Source organism: Taudactylus pleione, unplaced genomic scaffold (genome assembly GCF_031769625.1).
Source record: "Taudactylus pleione unplaced genomic scaffold, aTauple2 ptg000397bl, whole genome shotgun sequence".
In the NCBI taxonomy this organism is placed as follows: Eukaryota; Metazoa; Chordata; class Amphibia; order Anura; family Myobatrachidae; genus Taudactylus; species Taudactylus pleione.
Window position 1 is genome coordinate 485,668 of NW_028284799.1, and position 13,310 is coordinate 498,977.

Below are 13,310 nucleotides of genomic sequence, written 5' to 3' on the forward strand. Positions count from 1 at the left end.
CTAATTTGCTATTCTGCAATATTTCACTAGAGAAAATTTCTATTCCACAATTGTGAAACCAGAAAAGCACACAGTTAATTAATTCAAAGGACACTCTATTACACTTATACAGTATTGATTTACAAAGGTTACTGCTGATAAAAAAAACCTTAAAAGATACTATAGACTAATTATGTTTTCTAACGATACAGCCAAATCATTTTAATCATTCCGGCTCAAAGGACCCTTAACAGTCAATACAATCATCTATTGCTCTCTGCCAGTAGTAGCTGTTGATCTTTAGAATTTCTTGTAGGTGCTGTATCCACATTATGCAGACTCTTACATCAAGCGCATTGATTATCTTATTATGCAAATTCAATATTAAACTCTCTTCCCTCCAAATAGACGAGTTATGTGATAGTCTGTGCAACCCAGTGATGGTGCAGTTTTAAACTCTCCTCTGTATTTCTATGCATTGATTATAGCTCTGTTTTTTGATTTGTTCACATGTTTTATTTTTCTACCACATCCAGTGTCCTCCAAACATGAGTGACGTAGAACATGAGAAAATGGAAAAAAATACACAGGTCTGGCTTTGTAATCAGTGGATAAAAACAGCAGACCAAATAGGATGTCATCTTTCAGGTTTGGTATACATACTGCACCTACAAATATAGATAATTGTGTGGTAGATAAACTCTTATATGCAGTATTATACATTACTTTTACAGATGATGATCTTAATGAACTCTCACCAGAAATGACACATTTTGTAAATCATGCCTTCACTTTAATCGAAAACAAGATGAATTTGCTTCTGGCCGACCATGAAGCCAAAGACGAGGTAAGTAAAGTTTATAAAATAGTTTCGACTTTATTCATCGTTTTATTTACCTTGTAAAATAACTAGACATGTAACAGTTCAGCAGTATAACACCTTTTATACATGCGAAATGCAGGCAATACAAAGAGATGTGACCAGTGGCGTCACTGGGGTCGCGACACCCAGTGTGCCAAACAGTCCCCATGTGCGTGCCCGAAAAGGGGGTGCAGCCCGCGTGGAAGGGGCATGTCCAGCACTCCCTGAGATGCTGGGTTGCCCCCAGAGACTCTCCTCACGCTGTTGGCTCTTCCTCAGTAATCAGGAGCTGCACAATAACATTACATTGCAGCACTGTGGTGTCACTCCTCGATGGTGACACCCGATGCTGTCCTCACCTCCCTAGTGACTCCCCTGGATGTGACTAAAATTATAAATACAGATTGTACTTATGCTTAAACAAAGCTTTTATATATAAACAGAAAAAAAACACAGTACAACAAAAAGTCCTTATACCCAGGGGCATATCTATAATGGGTGCAGGGTGTGCGGGGAACACGAGCCCCTGGGTCCAGGGGGGCCCCGCACCGCTCCGGAGTCCCACATCGGCGCGGGGGTCCATCGCTGTAAAAATGACTGGAAAATGTCCGCCGCGCCCATTTTCCCGTCGTTTGCTCATGTGCAGTACAGTGAAAATGGCCGCCGCGGCCATTTTCCCAGTGACCAGCGCATCCTCTATAGACTCTGGGCGCACTCTAGTGCCCAGAGTCTATAACTCCGGCACTGGCCGCGCACAGCTCAGTGCGCTGCCGGCCGCCGGACAGAGAGGAGGGGACCCGTGTCAGAGACTGCACACGGGCCCCCTCCTCTCTAGAAACGCCCCTGCTTACAACTACATACGCAAGAAAAACAATCATCTAAGCATACAATAGAATGTCTGAATAAAGAGTGTAAATTCCTTGTTGTAAGGATATACCAGCTTTCATTGCTAAAGAAGAAACTGGCCTCCTATGTTGTATTAGAGCTTCCTATTTCTTAATAGAAAAACCTCAAATACAACACAAGAGACCAGTTTCTTCCTCAGCTAGCACATGTTATCCCACGAAGGCTAAGATTACTACCCTATCATACTGTATCTTGTCAATACCCACAGGCCATGGTAATTTTAATCGGTGTTACTTTATAATATATTGTTTTCCATCCCACTCAGTTATATTTTCGCTTTCACCTGGGACCATCATCCCTTGCCTTTCACACTCTAAATATCCACTTTTGCACATTTTGTCACAGTTTCAGTATGATTTAATCATGTTGTAAACTCCACACTGTTGACAGGTGCTCCATGTCGACAGAGTACATGATGACGACATTCACAATGTAGATTTGGAATATGTTGGCATTGCCATAAAGACGACATATTGAAATGTCGACAACTCAATCTAACGCTAACCTGAACCTTAACATTTGTATTGTCAACATTATGACTATATAGACATGTACTATGTCGACATTTTAACCATGTCGACATAGTTCAATTCAACATTATGGTGTTGACATAATTTACTACATGATGACTGCATACCATACTCACTAGCATCTATGGAAGCTAGATGATCGTTTTTCTTGTGTATTGTTTAGTGTATGTAGGTAAAATAACTTTTTCTTCGTCCGACTTCATGGCAGCCATTACTCTTGATATTACATCCCTTTCTCTTAGAACTAGAAAGGAAGTTATTCCCCTCCTTTAGGGTCCGACCAGTGTGATCCCTTGGGCAGGACTTTTTATGCACCCATTTCTTTCTAAACACCACAAACTGGTACTTTTATATTCGTTAACAATATTACACTATTGTGGTATTTTTTGTTGTTTTTGTTCACATTTTGTTGTTTTTGTTCATATGAGTGGTCCTACCATTGAAGAAAAACAACTGTCATCATTATTCGAGGTTGAGAAAATTTGGAGCGCAAGTGAGGTCGTTTCTCTTTATTTATTTATTTGTAGATCCCAAACTAGTTTGGACTTTGATTTTGAATCGATTTCACCTGAGTTTGTTCTTGAACATGATGAGGAAAATATTTCTAGTGAAGAGTCTGGTGAAGTGCAAGATGATATTAGAACATTCAATCTAGATGTTGTGGATAGTTTATTAAAGAAACTCATAAAAGCACAAAAAGGAGTGCTTTAAACATACCGTGTTTCCCCGATAATAAGACACTGTCTTATTTTTTTTTTGTTCCAAAAAACACCATAGGGCTTATTTTCAGGGTAGGTCTTATTTTAATTAGCAGTGACAGCAGTGCCCCTTATGCAGGCCCCCCTGCAGAAGTGTCCCTTATGCAGGCACCCCCGTCTTGCAGGTTCCCTTGTAGAAATGCCCCTTATGCAGGCCCCCCCTGTAGCAGTGTCCCTTATGCAGCCTCCCTTGTATGGTAGCAGTGCCGCTTATGCAGGCCCCCCCCCCGTATTAGTGTCCCTTATGGCAGTGCAAGCCCCCCTCTAATTGATCCCCCATACACCAGTACAGTACGGTACTTACCTGACTCGCCGCCGTCCGGGATGTCCCTCTCACTTGCGCGCTGACTGGATCTAACATGATCCAGCAGGCGCGGTCGCACAGGATCCTCAGCGCGCGGGTGACGTCATGACGTCACCCGCGCACTGCATGACTGGGAACGCTGGCCTCTAAAGCGTTCCCAGCTCAAAATGGGATTTTGGTAGGTCTTATTTTCGGGGTAGGGCTTAATTTGGACTGGATTACAAAAGTAAGGGTAGGGCTTATTTTCGGGGTAGGTCTTATTATCGGGGAAACACGGTAGTTACATATTCATTTAATAAGGCTTAATTAGTTACATATTCATTTAATAAGGCTTAATTTAAAAAAAACATACATTACACCATGAATACAATATTAAAACCACTCTAATTGATCCCCCACCCACCAGTACAGTACGGTACTTACCTGACTCGCCGCCGTCCGGGATGTCCCTCTCACTTGCGCGCTGACTGGATCTAACATGATCCAGCAGGCGCGGTCGCACAGGATCCTCAGCGCGCAGGTGACGTCATGACGTCACCCGCGCACTGCATGACTGGGAACGCTGGCCTCTGAAGCGTTCCCAGCTCAAAATGGGATTTTGGTAGGTCTTATTTTCGGGGTAGGGCTTAATTTGGGGTAGGTCTTATTATCGGGGAAACACGGTAGTTACATATTCATTTAATAAGGCTTAGTTTGAAAAAAAACATACATTACACCATGAATACAATATTAAAACCACTCAATATGGCCAAAGGATAAAAAATGTATATATAGAAAAAATGTCCTGATCTATATATATCTATGAATTATACTGATAAGGTGGAAATTGGTGATGGACAGGATTTCCTATTCAGAAATAGGACCAAAAGAAGCAGACGTTTCCAGTACATAAGGTTATGAAAGAAATTATTGAACCAGAATGGCAAAGTGTTGATAAACGTCTGGGGAATGTTAAAAGGATTGATAGACTGTATCCTATCAGGGATGAACAATACTTGTCCTGGTGTACTCTTCCTAAAGTTGATGCAGCGGTCACTGAAGTTGTCTCTAAAACCACTATTCCTTTGGAGGATGGAGCAATTTTAAAGTACAGTATGTATAAGAGAATTGAGAGATCTTTAAAGAAATTGCATAACTCGGCGGCAGTGTCCCTGAAATCTTGTGTTGCAGTAGAGTCAGTATCCAGAACCTTGAGACTATGGGCGTCTAGTATGCAGACGAGTTTAGAAAAAAAATATCAAGGAATTATTTACAGAGAAGTCTAACTATTATGAGCAAAGCTATTGAATATCTGTGTGAGGCTTCGCTGGATATGATAGTTTTCTGCAAAATGTACGTCTGCAGGAGTGATGGCAAGACGAGCTCTATGGTTGCAACCATGGGCAGCTGATATCCACTCAAAAAATAGGTTGGTCTCCTTACCATTTGAGGGTTCCCTACTTTTTAATAATAAATTGGAAACAATTTCACTTAAAATGACGGGAGGTAAATATAAGATTACCCCAGGATAAAAGAAGTAGGTATCCTATGCCTTCTGCGAAGTAGCAGTATAAACAAGCCAGAAGTTATAAACCTGGGCGGCAGTGTAGTGACATATACTCTTCAGGGATGACGAGACAGTCCTTTTGCCAATCCTACAGAGGAGACTACAACAAATACAGTTTTTGGGTGTGCAGATAGGCACTCAAAAATACAATATAGCACTGTCAGAAGAAAGATGTGCAAAAATCCAAAGATTGGCTGCCTTAGTTGAGGCATGCGGAAGAATACAATTACGTCTAGGGCTACGCCTATTGGGAATGATGTCATCTACAATAGGTGCAATACTGTGGGCAAGATGGAGAATGAGGAAGTTACAGTGAAACTTTCATCGGTACAGCAAAAGAGGGTTTCCTCTATCTTATCGGATAAATTTACATCAAGATACGAGAGATTCAAAAATAAATTCCAGAACAACATCATTGTCAGAAAAATAATATTTGGTTCTAACTAGCGATGCAAGTTTGACAGGATGGGGAGCAGAGTTATTAACACAAAGTTTGCAGGGACTCTGGAATGCCAAAGAAAGGTTAATGTCCTCAAGGCAAGAGGAAATACGGGGGGTTTGGAATGCTATAGAAGGTTTCCAAGATCAATTAAAAGGGAAACATCTAAAGGTATTTTCAGACAATATATCAGTAGTGGCATATCTGAATCGTCAAGGTGGGACCAGACGTCGAGTCCTAATTGAAGAAGTGTCAACATTTCTAAAATGGGCAGAAAAGCATCTCAGTTCTCTGATTGTCCTTTCCTGGTACATGAATGGCTATGTGATTGCAGATTTTCCCAGCAGACATAAGGTGTTACCAGTAGAATGGGAACTGGATGTCCAAGTTTTCCAGAATATAGTGAAAAATTTTGGTCACCCACAGATAGATTTGATGGTGACTCATCGAAACACAAAGGTACCAAGTTGCTTCTCCAGGTACCACCTACCGCAAACAAGCAGAGTAGACACATTCTCCCAACCATGGACATTTAAACTGGGATATGTGTTCCCACTATGCAATGATTCCTTGCATGCTACGAAAGATCAGAGAAGAGAGGGTAGAAGTGATAATAGTGCTTCCTTTTTGGCCAAGAAGAGCGTGGTTCCCGATAGTAGTAAGGATGGCAGTGGAAGATCCATGGACTTTACCAGCCATGCCAGGTCTGTTACACCAAGGGTCGTTGTTACATCGAAGTCTTCAAAGTCTGCATTTGACGGTATGGAAATTGAACGGGAACTACTAAGACAGAAAGGAGTGTCTGAACAAGTGGCACAGTTTCTGCTGCAAGTGAGAAAGAGAGTATCTTCAGATATCTATTATAGAATCTAGAAAACATTTATATATTATGGGCTGGATCAAGATTGATGTGATGAAGGCTAAAACACCGCAAGTACTGCAGTTTATACATAATGGGTTTGAAAAAGATCTAGTGACTTCAACCATTATGGTGCAAATAGCAGCATTAAGGGCCTGATTCAGACCCGGTCACTCTGACAGAGCGCTCGCTCTGAATCAGGGCCGGGTTTTGTTTTTTTTTAGAATGGCCTCCTGGCCGCTCGCATAGCTGTGGGTGACCACCCACAGCTACAGCGAGCGGCCATGATGATGGTCGCGATGGTCAAGAACATCGTGACCATCGGGCTTGCGACAAGACCCTTGTGGTAGGGTCTCGTGGCCGCAAGCCCCAGAGAGATTTCGGCTCTAACAGAGCCGGAATCTCTCCACTGACATCACTCGTGATATCAGTGGGGCCGCCCCCAAATGACAGGCGTTCTCATGGGAATGCCTCCGTTTGGGCAGCCACCCCTCCCGGCCCGCCCACCAAAGGGGGCGAGCTGTCACTCAACATCGACAGCTCGCCCCCTTTGTTGCGAGACCCGGAGCGACGAAGTGCCCGTTGCTAGCCGGGTCTCGCGCGTGAGCGCGACGGAGCCGGCTCCGTCGTGCGCATGCGCTGTGGGCCACCATCGACGCGGTTGCGAGCGCTCAGCGCTTGAGACCGCGTCTGAAGCAGGCACTACGTATTTTGTTGGATAGAAGATTATCTGAAGAAAATCTTATGAAAATGTTCTGCCAAGCAATGTAAATTGTACGACCTCAAGTGAGATCGACCTAAGCCCCGTGGGATTTGAACTTGATTCTGAATGCATTGACGATGACTCCGTTTGAACGTAGCTTTCCTTACCGCTATCACTTCAGCAAGAAGAATTGGTGAACATCAAGCCTTATTTGAATATCTTACCAGATAAGATAATCCTCAGGACAAATCCAAGTTTCTTGTCAAAAGTGGTATCAACTTTTTGTCTAAACCAAGAAATTATTTTGCCTTTTTATTTTTTCCACAACCAAAAATTGAGAAAGAAGAGAGACTGCATATGTTAGATCTGGTGTGGGGCATTTCCGTCTATCTAGACAGAGTTAAAGAATTTCGGAAGGCTAAACATTTGTTTGTCCTGCACACTGGTGCAAGGAAAAGTGGAGCACCCATGAAACAGACAATTGCAAGATGGATCAAACAGTTAATTATGTTTCTGTATGAAGAAAATGGGCGTAAAGCTTCAGAAAATCTGATGGCACACTCGACCAGGGCAATGCCAGCTTCATGGGCAAAGAAGGCTGAAGTATCTGTGAAAGACATCTGTGCAGCAGCTACCTGGTCATCTGTTCATACCTTCTCAAGGTATTATGCTTTGGATGTTTCTATGGACTATTTATTTGTTGCTATGGCATATTTATGCCCCCTCCCATATATTTTATGCTTTGGTATATCTCAGCGTAATGGCTGCCATGAAGTAGGAAGAAGAAAATAGCAAATTATAATCTACCAATAATTTAATTTCTTCTAAATACTTCATGGCAGCCTATAAATTACCCTCCCTAATCTGTTTTTTTCCCTAAAGTTACATTCAAAAGACTAAGGAGTGATAGGAGGAGGGAACCTATATACCTGGAGTGGGCGGACCCTAAAGAAGGAGAACAAACTTCCTGTCTAGGTCTAAGGGAAAAGGATGTAATCGCAGAGTAATGGCTGCCATGAAGTATTTAGAAGAAATAAAATGATCAGTAAGTTATAATTTGCTGTTTTTTGTGTAATATAGATTTAGTTTTTAATTAATCATATATAAAAGCTACAGATGTGCCCTCATACATGTAGCCTCAATATGCCTCGCAGTATGAGATCCCTCAGATAAGTGAGCCACCAGGTCCCGTGCAACCCTGCTAGTGTCTGGTGTCTTTTTTGCCCAAAATTCTCCTTAGTCGTATGCGACTAGCACTCATCAGGAGACTGCACTGTTTAATTTGATATGCAACACTTGTATATATTCATGCAACTTAGTCTGTATACAATGCCCAACGGGACTTGACGTGGAAAAAAGCACTTCATATACAGATTCAAACTCAGTCGCACATACATATACTAGTATTGCATATCAAATTAATCAGCACAGTCTGCTAGTGCATCCTAATCACATCATATTGCGACTTAGAAGTATTTTCATTAAAAAAAGGTGCCCGGAGCTAGCAGAGGTCTCACGTGACCTGGCGCACCGAGAGGGACTGTTTGGCGCAACTGCAGTAAAAATGTGTGAGGACACATCTGTATGTCTTAGCATAAATGCAATCTGTATTTTCTACCATGATTTGGAACATACATATTTTCCTCATAATTTCAGTCCTGTCTCTCAATATTGCCTTTAATACTCATTCATTCACACCCCGTATTAAAAACTTCATTCAAATATATATGAGATTACACTGTGGATATTGACCTACATCTAAGGATGTAGTCGGCATCCCTGCGGTCAAGGTGCCGGCTGTCAAAATCCCGGCACTGGAATCCTGACAGCAGTCAGAATCCCGGTTCCAGAATCCCGACCGATGAGGGTTAGGTGCAGGCACTAGGACAGTGGTGGGGAACGTCAGGCCCGCGGGCCTTATATGGCTTGCCAAATCATTTGGTCTGGCCCTGCAAGACAATCGCAGACGGAACTCGAAATTGAATAAATCTAGGAGCTTTTTCTGCTATCCTCATCTGGCTACCAGGGTGCCTTGAATGGCACCCTGCAGCCAGATTCTATGCTGCAGTACCACCTGGAGTGTCCTTCGGACACTTCAGAAGGTCACACCGCTGCCCTTACAGTTCCCCAGAACATCCTAAGGGTATTGCTATAATCACCAGCTATTGTGTCCCCACCGCCTCCATGTGACATCACACAGAGGGGGCATGGCCTGCACCGGGCCTGCAAATTATGTTATAAGTATACAAATGGGCCGTGGCAGAAAAGATGATCCCCACCCCTGCACTAAGGGAAGGGTTAGAATTAAGCTGCGGGGAGGGGGAGGGGGTTGGTAGGCTGTAGGAGAGGGAGGGTTAGGTTGAGTGTTAAATTCTGTCGGGATTCTGACTGACGAGATGCTGTTATCTGTATTGTGACAGCCGGCATCCTGACAGCCAGGATCCAGTACCCAACCCGGTTCTATGTTCCTACACTGTTACTGCTTTATTGCCTTGTGCAGAGAACACAATGAATACGATATACAACCAATCTATTCTTTTGCATTTTCAGAACGACCAGACAGGAATTGATAATGAGTTGGTAATATGGAGATCGTTCTCAAGGAGGCGGCCAAAATCTGTTGAAAGTAAAGACTTGTGTTTTGCCATGAACAAAACTGAAACTTTCAAAATTAAAGATGATAAAGGTAACTATACGTGTGCTTTGTTGTGCTACAAACAAATTTTTACCTACATCATGTCTAAATCAAAGATGTAAATTTTTGATTTGGCTACTTCTCCACTAACCAATTATTTAAATTAAAATTAAATTATATAAGTTTTCTATGTGGGGTTTTTCTTTATTTCTTGATTTTTCACCTCTACTTTTTTTTTTACCTCTCTGCTGAACTATTACTATTTGGTCACTTTTTGGAAATTATTGATATTATGTTTAAACTAGCTGGCGTACCCAGCATTGCCCGGGTTGAAGACTGAACCCTGAAGTACACCTGCAGCCTTTATTTGTTTACATTGTACTCGCCTATAAACCCATTCCATTGATTCTGAAAAGGACTCCACTGTTTGCTAAAATGTTTGTAAACAGTGGCGTAACTACCGTGGGTACAAGGGGTGCTGCTGCTATGGTGCCCGAGCTGCCTCTGTGGCCATCCGCTCCCCCTGCACCCAGTCACGAACACAAGGTGGGCTGGTCCAGTCAGGCTTACCGAGGGGCCCGGGTGTCAGCGGTGTTGATTTGGTGGCAGCCCGCCAGCTGATTACAGCTGGCATACCGCCAGGCAGACATGGAGAGACAGCTTCGCCGGTTGCGAGGTAATCATAGCTCACTCACCAGCAGCCAATCAGAGGGCTCCTGATTGGCTGGCGGTACGCGAGTTCTGATTGGCTCTCGACTGGTGCCAGATTCAAATTGTGCCAATATTGTCAGCTGGTTGCCCAGCACCAAATTTACACCTGCTGGCTGCTGATGGCACACAGGGAGAGGCTACTGGAGGGACTCAGGGAGGTGAGTTGCTGGGGGGCATAATGTGTAAGGGGCATTACAATGTGGCACAATGCTATAAGGGCCATTGCTGTGTGGCATAACCTGAATCGACTCTGTGTGGCATAATGGGTCTGTGAATGGGTCTGTGTAGGCCCTTTTTAAGATCTTGCTGTGTGGCTCACAAAGTTCTAGTTACGCCCCTGCATACAAACACAGTGGGCTGACTAATTTAGGTGGTAACTTTAAAAAGGACTAACTGTGGATTTAATATGAACTTGCATGAGTCATAAAGTTTGCTCCAACTGTGAGGTTAAAAGGATACTTTTGTAGCTTTCACACAGGTTTTTGGCAGACTGCCAATCTCCACTGGAGCCAGCCCCAGAACCTGTGTAATTTAAGAGTGTCCCCATTTTTAGGGATTGTGTGACAGTGTGTGGCCCTAACGAAGTTCAAATCTAGGCAAAACCCTAATCCTGGTCAAACTACACCATCATGCCAAATTTGGTGGAGCTTGGTACAAAACTCTGGCTATATAGACGAAGTGCTGCGCTTTTCTTAAGTATGTATTGAGTCTGTCTAATGCTATCAAAACAGATTTTTTTGGTTTTATATAGATATTGATAAATCCACAAAAAGATTGAACTATATATCTCTTTACTTAATGTCACATATAAAAAATAAATAATAAATAAATCAAGTTGAACATACACTAAACATATATAAAATCTCTCAACTATCTTATTATTCCTGTAACAAACTAACACTTTCACTATATGAACAAAGTGTCAATCAAGGAAGATGGTAAGCGTGTGGATAGTCTTGTAATGCCTCTTGTCCTTAAAATGATGCAGTTCCATAAATATACAAGTCACTGTTACTTCCAATTAAGTCCGATTGAGAATGAAAGTCACTTGAATAAAAAGACGTTATGAAAGTGGATAATAATTCCAACTGAATCCGATAACAAATGAAAGTCAATGTGGCAGTCCAAGCAACATCCCGCTAATGTATATACAGAGAACAGGGATGAGTTGGTCCAGGGGCTCTGGACCTAGCTGTCTCTAGGGTCCACCTTGTATTAGACGTCCCCTAGTACCTGGTGTCCACGGAGGTGCAGCCTACATCTGGGGAAGGGATATGTCAGTTTGGGGCTTGTGAGAGCCGACCACCGCGTATCCCTTCCACTACGAAGACTCACCTGTACGTTCCTCGCACTGTCTGCTCCGTCGTCCCAGGGCCCGATCTCACTGCTGTCCGTGGCGTCCTTCTCTCCTGTCACTCTCTTCCGGGTTTTCGGCAGATCACATGACGATTGAATCGTGAATCACTGCCAAAACTGATTCCATTTTTTTTTACTGTAGAACCAATAACTTATTCTTTTACGCTTATTATATAATTTAGTCCTCACTTGATGTATTTTTTAGTGTTGTGAGTTAGGTGCCATGCAATATTATTGTATGCATTATTAATAGGCTTGCATCATGAATTTGTGGTACTGTACAATGATTAGGTCTCATCCATGTGGTAGGGTGCTTATGGTGCCTCTTATTTGTGTAAGGGATTTTCTACTGGTGTTTGGCCAAAGTGCAAATTGGTTATTCTTATTTAACATAAACTTGTCACTGAAAAACCAGTTAGCCTTATTTGCAGTGTTTGAATTGCCAGTTAAATTAGCATCTCTCATTTTAATGTCCATGTAATGTGCCTTCAATATATGGATCCTGCATTCTGATTTATTTCCTTAAAGATATTATAATTATTATATTGTTTTCTCTCCTAGAAACAAGTCGTTTAGTTGATATTTGTGTAGTCAAAAATAACTGGATAGATTAATTTGGCTACATTACTCTTCACAATGGATGTCCTCTAGGAATGAGCATTGAACCAGAGATTTAACTTGTATAATTGAAACAATATTGCATTTTGCCAATGTAAAGGATATTAGCAACGGACAATAATCTTTCTTTAAAGGACAACTATCAAAAAATAAACACATAATAATCTAATAACACACTATTGCAGCAGAATAATATTATTGTTCAATGTAGTGATTAATTTCTCAAAAAGGAAAAAGAAGATTGTGGTTTAAATTTCTAAACTCACAACTTTAGATCTTTTAATTCCTGACTACAAATATGACAGCAACAAACTGCCTAGTTAGCATTCTACAGCCAACACTCTGATTAATCATCTTATTTTCTTTTTAGACAGTAGACAGTCTCAAAAATTTCCTTCTGAAATGTGGGGATTGTTTACAGCAGATGGGCAAAAGGTGGCCCTAGGGCCAAATACGACCATCAAAGCCTTTACATGCTTCCCCCAGCTCCTTCCTGCTTTTTAGTCATGTTTATTTGTTATAGCTTGTAATGCTTGTTTAAACACCTGCTATGTTATTAGATATAAGTGTATCTTTCATTGATTCAGTGCATTGATTTAACTTATTAATGAGAGTAAGAGTAATGTGCGGCCCTTTTAAAAGTAATAAGAGTGCCAAGCAATGCAGCCCCAAAGCAAATCAGATTGCTTATTATTTGTTTACAGTCTCTCCTGTTATAACTTATCAAGCTGTAAATTGCTTGTGATTATGACGCTAAAAGGGCCAACTAGGGAATGGAGGAGGTTAGGCTTGCACTAAGCAGCGTATATGAATAAGAAGGGGCAGTAAATGGAAAGCTTTTCAAACTACGAGATTACCTAGCAAGACTGAGTCATAGACGAGTTGGGAACTAACCGAGCAACTGTCGTCTCCTCCCACTCCTTATGTGTCATGAATAACAGTGTGTCTTTGATGTGTCTGCTGTTCTCTTTTGTAGTCTCATAAACATCAAATACTCTTCTCTAGACTGAGTGATTTTTCCTTTTGACCCAATTTCACCAACTGCTCTTTGTAGTATTTATGATTTAACATACATACAATGTAAGACAATATATAATTTCAGTC

The 13,310-nt window shown here is 41.9% G+C and overlaps 1 protein-coding gene across 4 annotated transcripts in view; it reads left to right on the forward strand.

Moving 5' to 3' along the window:
* LOC148506705 (uncharacterized) overlaps positions 1–13,310 on the forward strand; it is a 383,360-nt gene that overhangs the window by 68,100 nt on the left and 301,950 nt on the right. For all 4 annotated transcript variants that reach the window (XM_088446314.1, XM_088446317.1, XM_088446315.1 and 1 more), the window contains 3 exons: positions 516–627; positions 714–826; positions 9,437–9,572. In XM_088446314.1, the coding sequence (XP_088302440.1) occupies positions 516–627; positions 714–826; positions 9,437–9,572 (361 nt within the window). The remainder of the gene's footprint in view (positions 1–515; positions 628–713; positions 827–9,436; positions 9,573–13,310) is intronic.